Source organism: Colobus angolensis, unplaced genomic scaffold (genome assembly GCF_000951035.1).
Source record: "Colobus angolensis palliatus isolate OR3802 unplaced genomic scaffold, Cang.pa_1.0 Scaffold374, whole genome shotgun sequence".
NCBI classification, from domain to species: Eukaryota; Metazoa; Chordata; class Mammalia; order Primates; family Cercopithecidae; genus Colobus; species Colobus angolensis.
The window spans coordinates 1248958-1265341 of record NW_012117088.1 but is presented as its reverse complement, the minus strand read 5'-3'; the positions used below and the strand labels follow the sequence as shown (position 1 = coordinate 1265341).

The 16384-nt window shown below is 46.1% G+C and overlaps 2 protein-coding genes across 3 annotated transcripts in view; both read right to left on the bottom strand.

The window, feature by feature from the left end:
* The window catches only part of POU4F1 (POU class 4 homeobox 1), a 1973-nt gene extending 765 nt beyond the window's left edge, over positions 1-1208 (bottom strand). The window contains exons 1-2 of the mRNA XM_011953853.1: positions 951-1208; positions 7-273 (exon numbers count right to left, since the gene is read on the bottom strand). Of these exons, the coding sequence (XP_011809243.1) occupies positions 7-273; positions 951-1073 (390 nt within the window). The 5' untranslated portion in view covers positions 1074-1208. The remainder of the gene's footprint in view (positions 1-6; positions 274-950) is intronic.
* A 10813-nt stretch (positions 1209-12021) lies between these two features.
* Positions 12022-16384, bottom strand: part of RNF219 (ring finger protein 219) — a 43276-nt gene continuing 38913 nt past the window's right edge. For both annotated transcript variants that reach the window (XM_011953838.1, XM_011953839.1), the window contains one exon: positions 12022-14857. In XM_011953838.1, the coding sequence (XP_011809228.1) occupies positions 13315-14857 (1543 nt within the window). In that variant the 3' untranslated portion in view covers positions 12022-13314. The remainder of the gene's footprint in view (positions 14858-16384) is intronic.

The following is a 16384-nucleotide window of genomic DNA, read 5'->3' as shown; positions in this document are numbered from 1 at the left end:
GCCCGCGCCGGCCATGAGCGCGAGAGACGGCGAGGAGATGTGGTCCAGCAGATCGCCGGGCTCGAGCGCCTGGTGGTGGTGGTGGTGGTGGTGGTGGTGCGCCAGCGGCACGGTGGAAGTGGACGTGCACGGCACGCTGTTCATCGTGTGGTACGTGGCGTCCGGCTTGAAAGGATGGCTCTTGCCCTGGGACACGGCGATGTCCACGGCCGCCAGCGCCTCGGCCCGCGCCAGCAGCGTCTCGTCCAGGCTGGCGAAGAGGTTGCTCTGCAGCTGCAGGCGACACAAACCAAACCAAACCAAACCAAAAAAAAAAACACCACAAAACCAAAAGAGCAAAACAAAACAACAGAAGAAACACACACACAAGCCGGAAAGCACAGCATGCGAAGGGCAAACACAAAGCAACCAAAGTAACAACGGGGTTGGGGGCAGCGGAGAGCGGGAAAGACGGAGAAGGGGGCACATTGGCGACCAGGCAGGGGGACAGACGAGAAGGTATAGGAGCCGTGGAGAGGGCGACAGAAGTAGGGAGAAAGGGGGACACAAGAACACATTCCGGGAACGGGCGTGGGAGACGAAAAAGAAGGGGGAAAAGAAGAAGAAATGGAAATGTAACTCGTAGCTGGGGACCCGTGTCACACACCCGAGCACGCACAGAGACCGCCTTTCTGAGGCGTGAAATTAACAGAGAAAGTGCAGGGAAGTCGAGAGTCCTGGCCCTAGCGCTCCCCACTCCGATCGCAGGCGCCCGACGCAGAGGCAGAGGCACACAGGAACACGACATTAAGCGCCGCCGGACAAAACGTGCCTCGCAGCAGGATTGCTCTACACCCCCTGCCCGCAGTTCCCTGCACCGGGACCTGCACACACCAGCCCCCGACATGCAGCGACTCGGAGACGGGGAGGGGCAGGCGCGCGGGCCGGGGCCGCGGGCGTGGGGCGCTTACCGGCGGCGTGGGCAGGCAGGCCCGCCGGATGGCCTCGGAGCTGGAGTGCAGCGACGGGTACTTGTGCTCAGGGAGGGTGGGATGCATGGCAAAGTGAGGCTGCTTGCTGTTCATGGACATCATCGTGGCGGCTTGGCATGTATATCCACAAACACTCCGAAAGTCCGCGGGAAAGTGCGTACGCCGGCTCACCCGGCCTCCCTTCCGAGGCTGCAGCCGCGGCGGTCGCGGCGGCTGGTGGCGGCCGCGCCGCGGGCTGCTGCTACTGCTCCTGCTGCTTGCTGCTGGACTCTCCCTCTGACCGCGCAGAGCGCCGCGCGCCGGCCTCGCGGTCCTGCTTCTCCGAGAGCTCTAGCCCCGCGCGCCGACGGGATGTACTCCTCTTACACCTGAGCCCCACTTCTCGCGGCTGTCCCGGGGAGCTCTCGCGAGAGCTCGCGGCCCTACCGCGCTGACAGGCATCAGCTGTCTCCGTCTGTCTGGCGCGCGCTCTCCTTCTCGGCGGCGCCTTGCGTCTGCGCGCGCGCGCGCTCGTCGGGTCGCAACCGGCGCGTGGGAGCCGCTCTTATAGTGACCACCAGCAAGGACAGCGCAGGTGATGCACCTGTAGCTACCCGGGCATGCGCACTGCCCGCCTCACCTTTCCCACCGCGGTCTGGAAAGATCGGAAGGTCGAGCTATTGTCTAAGGGTGGACACCTTTTAGAAGAAAAAAGACGAGATGAGCGCACGCCCCTCTGTGTGTTTTTTTGTTTGTTTCTTCACCCTCATCGCAAGCCCGGAATATATGCACATTACTTAGGCACTCCTCCTCTCTGGGATGCCTAACAAGCTGTTATATAATGTATACAGCTGGGCATTTGTATGTTAAATTATGCCCGCGCATTCCTCTGTATACAGTATAAATAACAACACAGAAATGCAGAAGGTGCTGTCTTTTGCTGCAAGAACCTGTTTCTTTCAAGGTTTATAAATAGGTTGCTGGAGAATAATCGCGGTGACAGACATTTGTTTGAAGCAGTCAGACGCTATTGATTTCCATATAATTTAATTTCCTCCGCATACTTTTTTTGTTGTTGTTGTGAATATAACTGTGTCAGGCACCGCCAGTGACAGCCACTTAGGAGCCACAAGGAGCGTGTGCTTTCTACTCGGGAAAAGCTGTTGAAATGAAATTGTGCATTTCTCTTATTGTTTGTCTCCTTCAACCGTGTACAAACCCACGTTTCAAACGAGCTCCGGGTGATCTAAGGCTTCTAGTAATCAAAAGGAAAAAATAGTTAACAGGGTGTAGTTGGGATCCTTCCTCCCCTCAGCGTCAACACACACACACACACACACTTTATGCTGGGAACTCCAGGAAAACTGCTTCAGAGAAAAGGGAATAAGATGTTGAAAAGAAAACTTTCTTTTCCCTTCCATCGTTTTGGCTTTTCGCCTCTTATCTCTGCTTGCACACACACACACACACACACACACATATATTTTCAATAGGAGACAGATCAAGCTAACTTATAGGAAAGCTTGATTCAAAAATATTAAGCCAATTTGAAAGAACGGGTACAAGCTCTGGTACAGTTTTTAAATTGTTAAAACATTATTGTGAAATTAAGACTCAAAAAGAATAAATCAATTAGCCAACCTGTTATATGGCCCTTATGTGGCAGCAGATCAAAAGCCTCCCAGGGGAGCCACAGTTCAGGTGCCAAAGTCCCCAGAGACCGAGCACTTGCTCGCGGTGATAATAACCTAACAGCCCAGATGTTATCACATCTGCAGCAAGAGAGCTGGAGAGCAGCAAGGGGCTGCTTATGGAAAGCCGAGATCAGGTACATAATCTTTTTGGTCTCTCTCACACCAAGGAGGTCTGTATTTCCACCAAAGAGCAGATCTCATTTCTATAAACCTAAATTTGCGTTCCCATGGATTTTATCTTTCCTCTGCACAAACGCATGTGTATTTAACATACCCACTCGCCTACTCACATTCCAAGAAGGGCCCACAGGCGTCACCATGGCTTTTTCTTTCTTTCTTTTCATGTTCCCCACCCACCCACCCCCTCCCTTCCTTCTAGCTCCAGAAGGAAGTGAGAAGGATGTTCACTTGCTGGTGAGAGAAGGAGCTGGCTCCATCCATTATGCAGTCCCCTGGGAGCGCTAAATGCAACTTTATCTCAACGGGGAGTGGACGCTGAGCAGGACGTCGCTAGAGGGAAAGAGTGAGTCCTAAGGCAGTCATCACACCGGGAGTCCGGGCTTAACCTAATCCTTCCTGACACCCCTGGTGGCAGTTCCCTGCACTCTCTCTTAAGGGGAAAGAAAAGGCCCCCACAGAGGGTGAGGGCCTGGAGCCTGCTCCTCCCCTCTCAAGGAAACGCTGGTCTTTAGGGACCCTGAAGGGTACAGGGCGACAGAAAGGCAAACAGTACAGGTTTGTGGCCGGGTGGGGCCTCTGAGAGCGCGGTGAGCTCCTGAGTACCCAAAAGGCACCTCGGTTCACCCTGCAACCCTGGGAGGCTTCCAATAAACCCTCCAACCCTGGGAGGCTTCCAGTAAACCCAGCAGAGAGATGCCAGTTTAGCCTGAAGTTAGGAGTTAGTCCCACCAAGATTTCCTTCCCTGTTTACCTCTCTTTCGACAACAGGAATACCCCACCTTGGGGTGAGGACAGATCTTTGCTCGGGATATTGGGTGTTTTGATGGGACCAGAAATATGAGGGCTATGGGTACAATCCTCCCTCCCCCTCCCGCCATGGATAGGAAGCCCATCTAGGACACATCCAACTTCACTGTGGCACTTGGTGCGGGGTTTGTCACAGGAAAAGTACCCGACCAAACAACACATGTGTGTAGGAAAGAAGAGAGGCCAGTTTCAGGTAGTCTGGGGGAGAGGTGGTGGCCTAGGGGCTGTTCAACAATCCAGGGCTGGTTGGAGATTGCAGGAAGATCCTTGGGGGAGGGTGGTCTACATTCTCCTTAAAAAGGAGGGGTGTGTTTTCCCCAGGCAGAGCTGTAAATTTTGATTCCAGCCTGTTCTTTTTCAGGAGCCAATTATTTCACTCCTCCCTCATTAACTTGCTACCTTATCTTCCTTCCTCCAATGCTTGCTGAGCAGTAGTCTGGCCCAGTACAAGACACTGGAGATAAAATAAGGTATACAATATGAGTACTTGCCCTATAGGAGGTGACAGTGTATGTGCGTGGGGCAGCCACGAATAAAAAGCCTCTATGACACAGGTATAGCAGGTGTGATGAGAGGGACGTGTAGAGAAAAATGGGGTGGATGATCCTTGGACAGTTATCACGCCTCATCCTTGTTGGTTCTCAGCCCCAGGCTAAAGAATGGGGCATGCTGGCACATCTGCAGGCAGTTCCCTGGACCGTATCAAGCCTCTCCCTACTTTCCTCCTGGTGCATAAAAGGAAAGGGTGGCGGGCTTGGGCTCAGCTCACCCATATGTCACTGTTTTGTTTTCCTGGTTTGGCAACTGCTGTAACTCGTTGGCCCCTGCCTGTGCTAATGATACCCACATGGGGTCTGAGGCTTGGCATAGATTTCTGGGCAATTTTTTTTCCCTTCTTATTTAATGACCAACACAGATCCCCTCCTCCTCCTCATCTCATAGCTTTGCATTTTATCAAGAGAAGGATAATGAATGCACAGCTATTGATTTCCAAGGAATTTCCGCCCCCAGGGACAGGGAGTCTATCATCTGGATCAGAGACACATTTCTTTCCCTCATTAATTAATTTTCTCCTCCTCCTTTGGCAGGCCTCACTTCCCGTTTCCTTTGGCAGCGCCCTTTCCCCGAGCTAAGGGAGCAGACCTTCGCTGGTTGGCGTGAGGACTGGTGGGAGAGGTTTTGTGCGAGGATCCACACTGTCTGGTGTGAACCCTCCTCACCTTTAACCTGAACCGCCACCTTCCCATCCTCCACTTCTGGAGAGCGCGCCTTACAGCTGTTGCCCACCTGGGCACTGACTTCCTCCTTCCAACGGGGTGCGGAGAAAGTTAGTATTTGACTCCGCAGCCACCACTCTTCCCACCTTCTCACCTCGGGGGGGTTGAATCTGAGTTGTCTGTCGGGGTTTAGGGACTCAGGATAGGGCCTGAGGGATGTCGACATAAGTGCCTGGAGGTTGCGGGTATACAGGGGAGGGCGCCGGGCCCCTTGCTCCTGCTGGAACCCAGAGTTCTTGTCCCGCCTGCAGGCCCGGCCACCTCGGGTCCTAGTGGTCGAAGCCGGAGCTATGTTCCTCGCAGACTCGGGAAGCCACATTGTGCGTAGGCAGTTGTCTAGGTTGAAAGGAGGCACATTTCACAACGCAGCCAGCACCCTGCATGCAGGGGAAGCCCCCTGGGCCCAGGGTCTGCCGGCTTTAGAGTCCACTTTGGTTGTTTCAAGCACGGGTGAAAGGGCAGACAGCGGGGGAGCAGGATATGGGTAAGAGCTTCGGGTCTCGAAACAGGGGCTGCTCTTGGGCTGTCCCGGCGCCCTCGGCTCTGACACTCAAAAGTGGAATGGAAAAGGAATGGAGAAAGGAATGGAGAAAGGACGGTGGAACTTTCGCTTCCCCTCTGGACCGCCCTCCCAGAGTCATGCCCGAGCTGCTTTGATCCCAGTGTCGTATAGCTACTCGCGCATCTTGGTTCGGTACCTCCAGGGCGATGGCTACTGGGCTCCTCGCCGGCCTCACTGGGGGCCATCGGATCTCCTCCCGTCCAGTCCCGGGACCTAGCCCAGCGCTGAGATTGGAGTTCCCCGCGCCGAGCTCCAGGTCGCTTAGGCTCGGACATTTCCCGGAGACCGTCATCCTCCCTTTCTGCTTGGCACCGAGGAGCTCCCGCGGCCTCTCTCCTACCCTAAGGCCCGGGGTGGTTGGCGGTACTGGGGCCCGTCGTCATCTCTGCTTCTAAGGCTCCCAGCTGGGCATTCAGACTGGGCTCCAGCTGAGACCCGCAGAGGAGGTTCTCAAGGAAACCGGTGGGAAACATACTATTTTCTTTCGTCTGGTAGTTTAAATGCAACTTCACTTGGGGACATTTTCCTGGACGTTAACCAGCCCACCTGGAGATGTCGTTGATGACCTAGCGACCCAGATGATGTGTCCCAGGAAAGTTCACTGCTGACTATTGTCACTCTTGACGTTATATCTATAGATATAGACCTATGTATGTATCTCCTTCCTAATCTCTCCGTGGACATGAAACGCACCTACCTTGTGAAAGCTCTACGGGTGACACATGACTACTACGTCTCTGTCCCAACAGGGACTGGCCCTCCCCTGCCTAATAGTTGCCAGGAGTTTCGCAACCCAAGTGAACAATGTCTTATGGCTGAACATGGCCACGGACCCCTGTGATTTAGGTCCCAGGAGGAGCAGAGGCGTCCCCGCCCCGCCTGGGCCCTGATTAGAGGCGCTGCAAGAAGGCGCTGATCGGAGAAGGAGCTTCCAGGTCCTGGGTCAGAACAACAACAAACAAACGAAACTCCACAACAGACACGCCTGTCCATGATCCCACGCAAGGACACGGGAAGTTCTGTCGCCTTCCCGCTCCGCGGATAGCCGCCTGCTGGCTGCTGCCACCAGAACGCACGGACGCCTCGGGTGGAGGGAGCTCTGCGGTAGTCAATGAGCAGCAGGGGACCCCCAGCCCCCACAAGAGCGGCTCCGAGGACCTGGAAGCGGGTGCCTGTCGCTCTCCGCAAGCTCCGCTCTGGCTCTAGGAGCAAGATCCCCAAGAGCGTCTGGAAGCCGTGGAGAAAACCGCAAGGATGCGAGTCCAAACCCGAGAGTGCGGAGCTGGGTCCTGTCGCCCGGCTTCCAACGCTCGCCGGCGCCTCAGCCAGCCGCCCCTCCTTCCCGCCGCCCGCACAAATCAAAGCCCCTTGCGAGGGACTGGGAAATAGTTGCCTTGTCATGTAACACATTGCCCTGATTTATTATAAAATTTTAACGAAATCATGCATATTTTAACAGCCTTTAATCACTGCATGAAAATTTAATTCATGGACTGTAGCGCGTTTAAATAAATGGAGTGTTAATTCATTAGGATTAATTAATTTGTTAAAGGATTGTGTGCAAGGTTAAGGTGGAAAGAAAACTCTTTGTTGGTTTCGCGTCTTAACCGCCAGGTTTCACGAGTAGTAATAAAATGAAAGGAAACCGCAGAGCCGGACGTTCGGGTGGGGCTTGGGCGGGACCAGCCGGGAGCGCCCTCGAGAAAGCGGGAAAATCGGGCTGGAAGGGCCAGGGCGCTTCTGGCTTCCCGAGACTGGGGACTGGGGTTCCGGTGGGGGCTGGAGGGGAAGGGAAGAGCGGGCACCAGCGGCGGGAATCCGAGAAGGCCGAGTCCGCTGAAATCCCATGGAGAGAAGAGGCCTTAGAGCCGAGGCTAGCGGGCCAGACCCCATCTCCCCACCCCGAACATAAAGATGACCCGATGGGTTAGGCGAGGTCGCCCCTTCCTTCCCTCAAAAGGTCAAGTCTCATCTTAATGGACAGATGATGGGCCAACTCGCCACCGCCTAAGCCTTCCAGCGCCCAGGGAGCCACTGTCTCGCCATCAGGCCGCCGACTCAGGAGGTTGGGGCAAGCCCAAGAGCCTCTGGGGACTCCGGAGAGGCGGCGGAGCAAAGCCAAACGTGTAAACCCAGGCTGGAGCAACCCGGGGAACCTTTTTTCAAACAGGAGCCCTGATGTTAAGGAATGGTTTCTTCAGCACCTCTTCTGAGACAGAGGCTAAATAGTCACCCCCTCCAGCACAACCCGACACGCAGGAGATGTCCTCTTCCGCGCAGAACTCTTATTTACCCTTCAAGACCCAGTACGAGTAACATCTCTGTGAAGATGCCAGACTTTCTCACTGCTCCACGCTATTCCCAACAGGGGCATTTTTCTACTCACAAATGATGTAAGAATCAAAATGCATTAGAATTGCATCCCCCCCACCTCCCAGTAAGTCTCAGTAAATATCCAAGCCAAATCCCTTGGGAAAAGGATCTTTATATCCCCAAATTACAAACGTCACTTAAGGCCCCCTTCACACACCAATAAGCTAATATTTATTAGAGAGGGTCTGCTCCTTATTAAGACACAACACTTAGAATCTAGGATAATGAAAAGAAAAAGACACAGCAGGTCTAAGAATCTGCCTTGTTTCTGAAGTGGAGCTGTAACTCAAGGCATTCTAGACTGTCTCAGTCATATAAAACTAAATATCGCCCTAACTTGCGCTCCAGGTGGGTTCTGTAAAGAAATCTGCATCTTACAGATGCTTCCTAGCTGAGTGGGGTTCCGAGAATTAGGCAATAAATGTTCACTGTGCACTCTGAGATCATTGCTTAAAAGGTTTTCTCTCTGCCAAGTATTAAAAGGATCAGGTTACATCGTGATAGGCAAAAGCTGTGTTGCAGGACTCCCACAAATGTTCTTATGAGGCTCTGCGAAACCCTTCTAATCTAATAAAGCACATCCCATAAACAGTTAATCTCAGTTTGATTCTCTTTACAAATATCCAAAGGTACAAAAGGGGGGGGAAATCTAGTGTATGTATTTCACTTTGAATCACTGAAAACCATTCAAGTAGAAACAAGAAGTTCCTGAAACATCACAGATTCAAGACCAAGTTGTCTTTTTCAGTAGTTTTTTCAAACCAATGTAGATGGCCAAGAGATGCTTGGGAAACAAAGCAGACTCGAAATTAAGGGACTGTAAATCTTACTGTACCATGTTCTTTTTGTGTGTGTCAGCTGACTCCATAAAACAGGAAAAAGACTTGTCATTTTCGGATGGAATGATTTTAAAAATAAAAGATGAATACTAAGTCATGACCAAAAAACAAACAAAACCACTAGCATCCTGTCACATTCCCATAGCCAATGCATTTTAAGCAGTCAAAAGATGGTTTTCTAAAAACATGAACTGTCTGCTTCCTTGTCATGAGTACATCTTTCTCTATCATAGCCTTAGTGAAATTTACCAAGACAAGGTTAACTTAATCTAAATGTCAGAGTCAATGCGAATCTCTTAAGTAGCACATACACAACTCCCATCATTGAGCTTGTTTAGTAGTCAGACTCAGGAACTAAATGCTACTATAAAAGAAACATGCTAAACCCAAGAGGTCAAGGCTGAAGTGAGCTGTGTTCGCACTACTACACTCCAGCCTAAGAGCGGGACCCTGTCTCAAATGTAAAAATAAAAAATAAAGAAACATGCTAATACTTCCAAAATACTTTAAAAATAATGCTTGGAAAATTTCAAATCCCTTTATCCTTTGGTCTATAAATGTGAATTCTTTATTACACAAGGGAGAAGAGAAGCTCTAGAGCCACAGACCCAGCTCCAAGATATGGTTCATATCTATTCCAGCTGTGTGATCACGCTTCCTCGATTTGTTTTTCTGTAAACTGGGGACGACAGTACTTGGTTCACAAAGTTTTAAGAAGGGATTAGATGAAATAAGAAGGGATTAGATGAAATAGAGGTTAGCTTAGCAAGATACTTAGTATAAGGTTTTTTGTTTTTTGTTTTTGCCTGGAGTGTGTGTACATAATGGATACATTTAAAAATCTACGAAACCACTATATTTACCATGACATCACATTTTAGAAAAGTGGTAAAGAGTGCAAATGAGAATGTGTGATTAAAATCAAATCCTACACAGATTAGACCCTTTAAATAAATGGCACACATTTAATATATAGAATATCGTTTTAGGGAGAATGGAGGGATGTTTCTGAATATAAGCAGCGGGAAAATACCTTAGTCTAACATAGATGCTCTCACCTAGGTTAGTCATCAGTAAATCAAGTTACACACTCCAGATATCCATGTCACAGTGTCAGTGCATTTGAACTAAAAAGACATATCCTTGATCACAGAACTAGAATTAGGCTTACCCCTTGCCTTAGTCCGTCCAGGCTGCTATGACGAAATGTTTTGGACTGAGTAATTTTTAAACAATATAATTTTATTTCTCACTGTTCTGGGAGGTCCAAGATCAAGGCACCAGCAGATTCTGGTGAGGTCTCACTATCCGCTTCAAAGATGGTACCTTCTTGCTGTGTCCTTCTCACATGGCGGAAGAAGCAGGGAAACTACTCCAGACTTTTTTTTTTTTTTTTTTTTTTTTTTTTTGGTCACCCAGGCTGGAGTGCAGCAGCATGATCTTGGCTCACCGCAACCTCCGCCTCCCGGGTTCGAGCAATTCTGCCTCAACCTCCCGAGTAGCTGGGATTACAGGTGCGCGCCACCATGCCTGGCTAATTTTTTGTATTTTTAGTAGACACGGTGTTTCACTGTGTTAGCCAGGATGGTCTCGATCTCCTGACCTCGTGATCTGCCCGCCTCGGCCTCCCCAAATGCTGGGATTAAGGCGTTGAGTCACCGCACCTGGCACCCACGCCTTTTTTTTTTTTTTTTAAATAAGGGCACTAATCCCATTCAGTGAAAGCAAAGCCCTCATGAACTAATCATCTACCAAAAGCCCCACCTCAGTACCATTATCTTGGGTGTACAACATATGAATTTGGAGGAACGTAGATTTAGATCATATCACCCCTAAATTTAACCTGTGACAGAAAAATTTTAATTGCTACATGTGAGTTTCTAATGTGTAGTCATATTATCGAAGACATTTAAAGGGCCAATAGCTCTGAATGTATCCATTAGCTTTAACATATCAGAAAAATGATTGGAAAATATGTAACATAAAACAAAATTCTGCTTTAAATGAGCTCTTTCTTACTTTTCCTTTTTTTTTTGAGATAGTTTCCCTCTTGTTGCCCAGGCTGGAGTGCAATAGCGTGATCTCGGCTCACCGCAACCTCCACCTCCTGGGTTCAAGCGATTCTCTTGCCTCAGCCTCCCGAGTAACCAGGATTATAGTCATGTGCCACCACGCTCGGCTAATTTTGTATTTTTAGTAGAGATGGGGTTTCTCAATGTTGGTCAGGCTAGTCTCGAACTTCCGACCTCAGGTGATCCGCCCACCTCGGTCTCCCAAAGTGCTTGGATTATAGGCATGAGCCACCATGCCACCCTTTGGTTATTACTTCTGTAAGTGGAGGGCATGATTCTTCAAATTACAAATGTGAATTGTCACTTTTATGGTTTCATTATCAGTCTATTATAACAAGGGTCAGTAAATTTTTCTGTAAAAGACCATATAGTAAATATTTTAGATGGTGTAGGTAATATGTAAACAAATGAGTGTAACTGTGTTTCAGTAACTTTATTTAGAAACAATGTAATGTGACTTTAATATAATTTTCCTGTGTTATGCAATAATCTATGGATATTTAAAAACCATCGAAAACTGTAAATTCCATTTTTTGCTCACAGGCCTTTCAAGGGAGATTTTTATAAAATATTAAAATGCATAAAATTCAATTTCATGATTGACCAGGTGTGGTGGCTCAGCACTTTTGGAGGCTGAGGCAGGAAGATCACTTGGGCCTGGGAATTCAGGACCAGGCTGGGCGACATAGTGAGATGTTGTCTCTGCAAAAACTAAAAACATCAGCCTGACATGGTGTGTCCCTGTAGTCCCAGATCTGTGGGAGAGTGAGTGGGGGAGGATGGCTTGAGCCCAGTCCATCCGAGGCTGCTGTGGGCCATAACTGCACCACTGCACTCCAGCCTGGGAAACAGCCACAGGCCAGATTTGGTCCATGGACCATAGCTTGTCAACGTACTATAAAATCAATTAAGACATGGTAGTTTTTTTTTGTAATCCCAGAACTTTGGGAGGCCGAAGAAGGCGAATCACCTGAGATCAGGAGTTTGAGACCAGCCTGGCCAACATGACGAAACCGTTTCTCTACTAAAAGTACAAAAATTAGCTGGGTGTAGTGGCAGGTGCCTGTAATCCCAGCTACTCAGGATGCTGAGGTAGGAGAATTGCCTGAACCTGAGAGGTGGAGGCTGCACTGAGCAGAGATCGTGCCACTGCACTCCAGCCTAGGCGACAAGAGTGAGACTCCGTCTAAAAAAAAAGAAAGTAGTTTTTCCCAGTCTTTATAAGCTAATTCAATATATGAGACAAAGAATCATCGTCAACATCAAGGAATACAGTGCTTAACGACATTCTTTATTCAATTCACATAGAAAAGCATGCAGTATTAATGTAAAACAGTATACTATTAATGTAAAATGTTCAGTGCACATTAAACAGCATACAAACCCATTTTTAAAGGCCTATAGAGGCATACCAAATATGTTTAGAACAATACATTTTTTCAGAGCCTAAATGAAAAATTGTGCTTACCTCTTACCTATCCTCACCCCCTCAACACTCTTCACAGACAAGTTTTGTCCTACATAAAAGATATTCTATCAGTCAACTGAAACCTCTTTTTCTTAAGTATGGAAAACACAGCAAGCAAAAATGCTACCATGCATAGTTGCCACAAAGAACAGTAACATGCAAACAAGAAACATATTACTCAAAAGAAAACTCCCCTGGAATGTAAGGGGATCAAGAACTTGGCGATGAGCTCTTTCAAACCTGTACATCTGCAACAATGAAGCTATGATGTTTTAGGTTCCTCTAAACCCAAGTGCTCCATGCCTTCCTTCCATAGTATGCTAAATTTCTGATTTTACACACATACACACACAAAGATGAGAAAATATAAGCTACCTAACATAAAACAAATGTTTTCATATAGAAAATGTATTCTTTCATACTAGCAGAACATTTTCACAAAACTGGACAAAACACAATGCTAAAAAATGCAAACATATGCATAAAATCTAAAAAAAAAAAAAAAAAAAGTAAATCAATATTGGACTAAGGTTAGAGTGCTATTTCTCCATCACGGCACTGCAGAAAAATTAGGCCATCACTGAACATAAATAAAAAGTGACATGTAAAATAATTTCCACCCTAGGAAAAACTTAAAGAAACTCAAGTGTCTTACTGAGCAGTATATAGACAACACTAAAAGTTTTATTTAAAAAATCCAAGTTCTGAAGACAAGTGGGGCTTATCAACAGGTCACTGTATCTGACAGTTAAATAACATTTTTTAAAAAACAATGTACACCTAACCGAGATACATATCAAATTCAGTAAAAAAAAAAAAAAAAAAAAAACCAACCAACCCCAAAACACAAAAATAACCTCCTCCCTAACTTCTCTTGTCACAAAGACCCCCAAATAAAAATGAAAAGACCAAAATCTTTTCAAAATGAACAAAAAGCATTCTGGGTACAGGTTAATCCACCATCCTGACTGGATACTTGACTAAAGATTATCAATTCCAATTTGTATAGAACTTTTCTGAGGAAAAAAGGTAACTTTAACAACTTTTCTATTTCTCTCAGGACAAAACTACAAATGACACCTTTCTAATGAGTCAACTTTTAGTTGCTTTTGATGGGCTGGCATTGGAAAGGCTGCTCTGGATTTTTCTTTTTGTTGACTGATTCACATTTTTATTCCTCTTTTCAGGCACAAAGGAAGTAGACCAAGGAGACTGAAGGTGGTTATGAAGACTGTGCATCTCTGAGGACATCTTAAACAAAGATGACCCAAACCTTTGATCTTCAAATAGTCGATGTGAACTGCTTAACAAAATGCCCTGGGAAAACTCTGTCTGAAACAAGCAGCTTGGGGGTTTGATTTCATCAGTTACTGGACAAGAACTGGAATGGAGTGAAAAATCTTCATTCATTTCTTGGTCAGATGGAGAGAGGAGAAAAAAAGAAGTGGGTTTCCATTCATTTCCATTTTCTAACTGATCATTAGTTAGAGAACCTTTGGAAAGGTTTAGCTTAGTTTTTTCTTCCAACTTATCAGGTTCCTCAAGAAATTCACTGCCTTGAGATGACTTCAATAACCCATCCAAATCCAGTGACTTAAAACCGTTATTACAAGGGCTCTTGCTGTTGTCTGACTCTGACATCATAGAATCCAACTCAGAGATTTTGTCAAGGTAAGCAGCATCCATTGATGCTTCACTGGATGTTCTTGTCCGGTTCATTTCAAAAGAGCGAATAGAATTCAACCTCTTGGATACACATGAGCCTGATTTCTCACTCAATTTTGAAGATATTTCTCCAACAGAATTTGCTATTGTGGTCCCCTCTGAACTTTCAAAATCTAAGTTTTGGGCATAGCTTGTGGAACAACAGTCCCAAAATCCTGTCTTTGGGGAAGAAAAACATTCTGATTTCTTTTCATTTTCACTTCTACTTATATCATCTTCTGAAGAATCTTTATTAGAAACATTTGAGGAATCACAAAAATCATCAAACACCAATTTTCTGAGATGGTTTGAGTGCTTTTTGGAACCTCCTGCTTGGACCACAGAGCTCTCTCTATTTTCTGGAGTACTGAGCTGAAGGCAACTAAGGGACAAAGGAGTACAAGGAGCTGGAAGATCATAAAGTTCTTCATCTTTGTAGGGTACACAGTCACTTGGTTTATTCCCCCATTCTCTTTCCAAATAAGTATCCATACTTGTATCTGTCACATTTAACATTATTTCTACCTGTTTTTGATATAGGTCTTTGTTCTTAGAACAGTTAATTTCTGCTTTGCTGGTACTTTCCTGCCTCGCAGAACTGGTGTCACACAGTCGGCTGCTGGAAGGCTCTGCTAGGTGAGAAGAATTGGTGGTGGATGAGCCAGGCTGCTTTCTAGCACTATCGCCTTGATTCTTTGATGCCACATCCTCCTCACTGCCTTTGCTCCCTTTGCCATCTGCAGAAAGTGCTCTCCGGCAAATGGAATTCATAGCTTCCTTCTCTTCACTTGAATTTTTTAGCTGTGCAACTTGAGATTCTAGTTCCTCTATATACTTATCACTTCGTTCCAGGGCTTTCTTGAGGCGATTGGTTTCACGCTCATACTGTTCTACTTTGGACTGAAGAGCAGCAACTGCAAACCTTCCAAACCTACAAAGAATGGAAAGATAGTTAATCTTATAACTCAAGCTTTTTTCTTTTCAAGGTTTGAGAGTGCAAACTGTCCCAGGCTATTCTAATTTCACCTAACAGTGACATTTCAGACCACTCAATGAGTAGGGCAAATGCCAGATGTATATTTTCAAAAAAAAGTTTCCCCACTTACATAATAATAAACCTATGATAATAATAGCAAAACCTAATAAGATATTTTTGTGGTTGAATCAGACTAGTGGTAGCAGAGAGGCAGAAAGGTGCTGATGATTTCCTCTCGAAGAGCTGGCTCTATCAATTCAGCTCATATATGCATGAAGAGTTATGCCCTAAAACAATGGCAAAGATTTACGATAACATTTGAACAGTGGTCTGCATCTTGAAATATTTACATTCAATCATTTTCCTATCATACAGCTGTGTTTTACAACACATTTCTTATACAATGTCACCTTGTCAAACATAAAATGCCAATTTGAAATTCAGAAATCTTAGCATTCCCAGGAGAGGTGGTTTTAAATACTTATTTGGGCCCTTTCAATTATAGCCACCCTTGATCTGAAGCTTTTCAGAGCACTGGCCTTTAATTCATGGCAGCACTACTTATTTTTGGCATTTTACAACTGTGTGGGACATCAATCTCATTTCTTTCAACTTTGAAATACGAAGTCAATGCTTATGATTCCAATATACTAGGCAAAAAAAAAAAAAAATTGTACACTTTCTGAAAGAGAACATTTTGGAGAGTAACTGAAAAAGAATTCCTTTATTCATAAAAACATCTACTCCTTTTACCCGGGATTATCTTGCTTTTATTTCCATCAATAATGAGTACTGGGTTAAGCTCAAGAAACAATTTTTGAGTACCTAGTATAGGTTAGGTGGTATATCTGGGGCTGGGAACACAAAGATAAAAAAGACTGTCTAGCTCCAAGGGACATAAAATATCTACCTTAAATTCAATCTTATCATCAAAAAAAAATTCTATCTTTCAGGAAACTTCTTATGAGCCAATAAATAACATAAGCCTTACATTCTAATCCCATGAAAACTATCTTATCTCCTCCAGAGTTCTTTTCAAAACCTATTCTTAATCATCTTTTTGATGATTTCTATATTGGCCCATTTCTAAGAATTAAGGGATTGTCTGTTTGGAGGAAGCTATGAGAAGGTGACTTTCAAAAATTATTTTTATCTTTGGGTTTATCTTTTTCTTCCTTTTTTCCCCTAATTTAAAAAATAATTACAATTAAGAACATGTATTTAGTATTAAAAAAACAAAAAACTACAAAAAGCAGACGCCAGTAGCAATTGCCCCTCTTAGAATCAACCACAACATGTTTTCAACTCCCACTTAATGCCCATCACCTCCTAAACCACTAGCCCAATTCACTCCCCATCTCAACCCCTACATTATCCCTGCACTCTTATCACTGAAGGAAAAAGCAGAGGCAAAGGTAAATATAGAATCATAAAATCTCAAGATCAGAAAAGGCTTTAAAAGACATGATTGCTGAATATTGA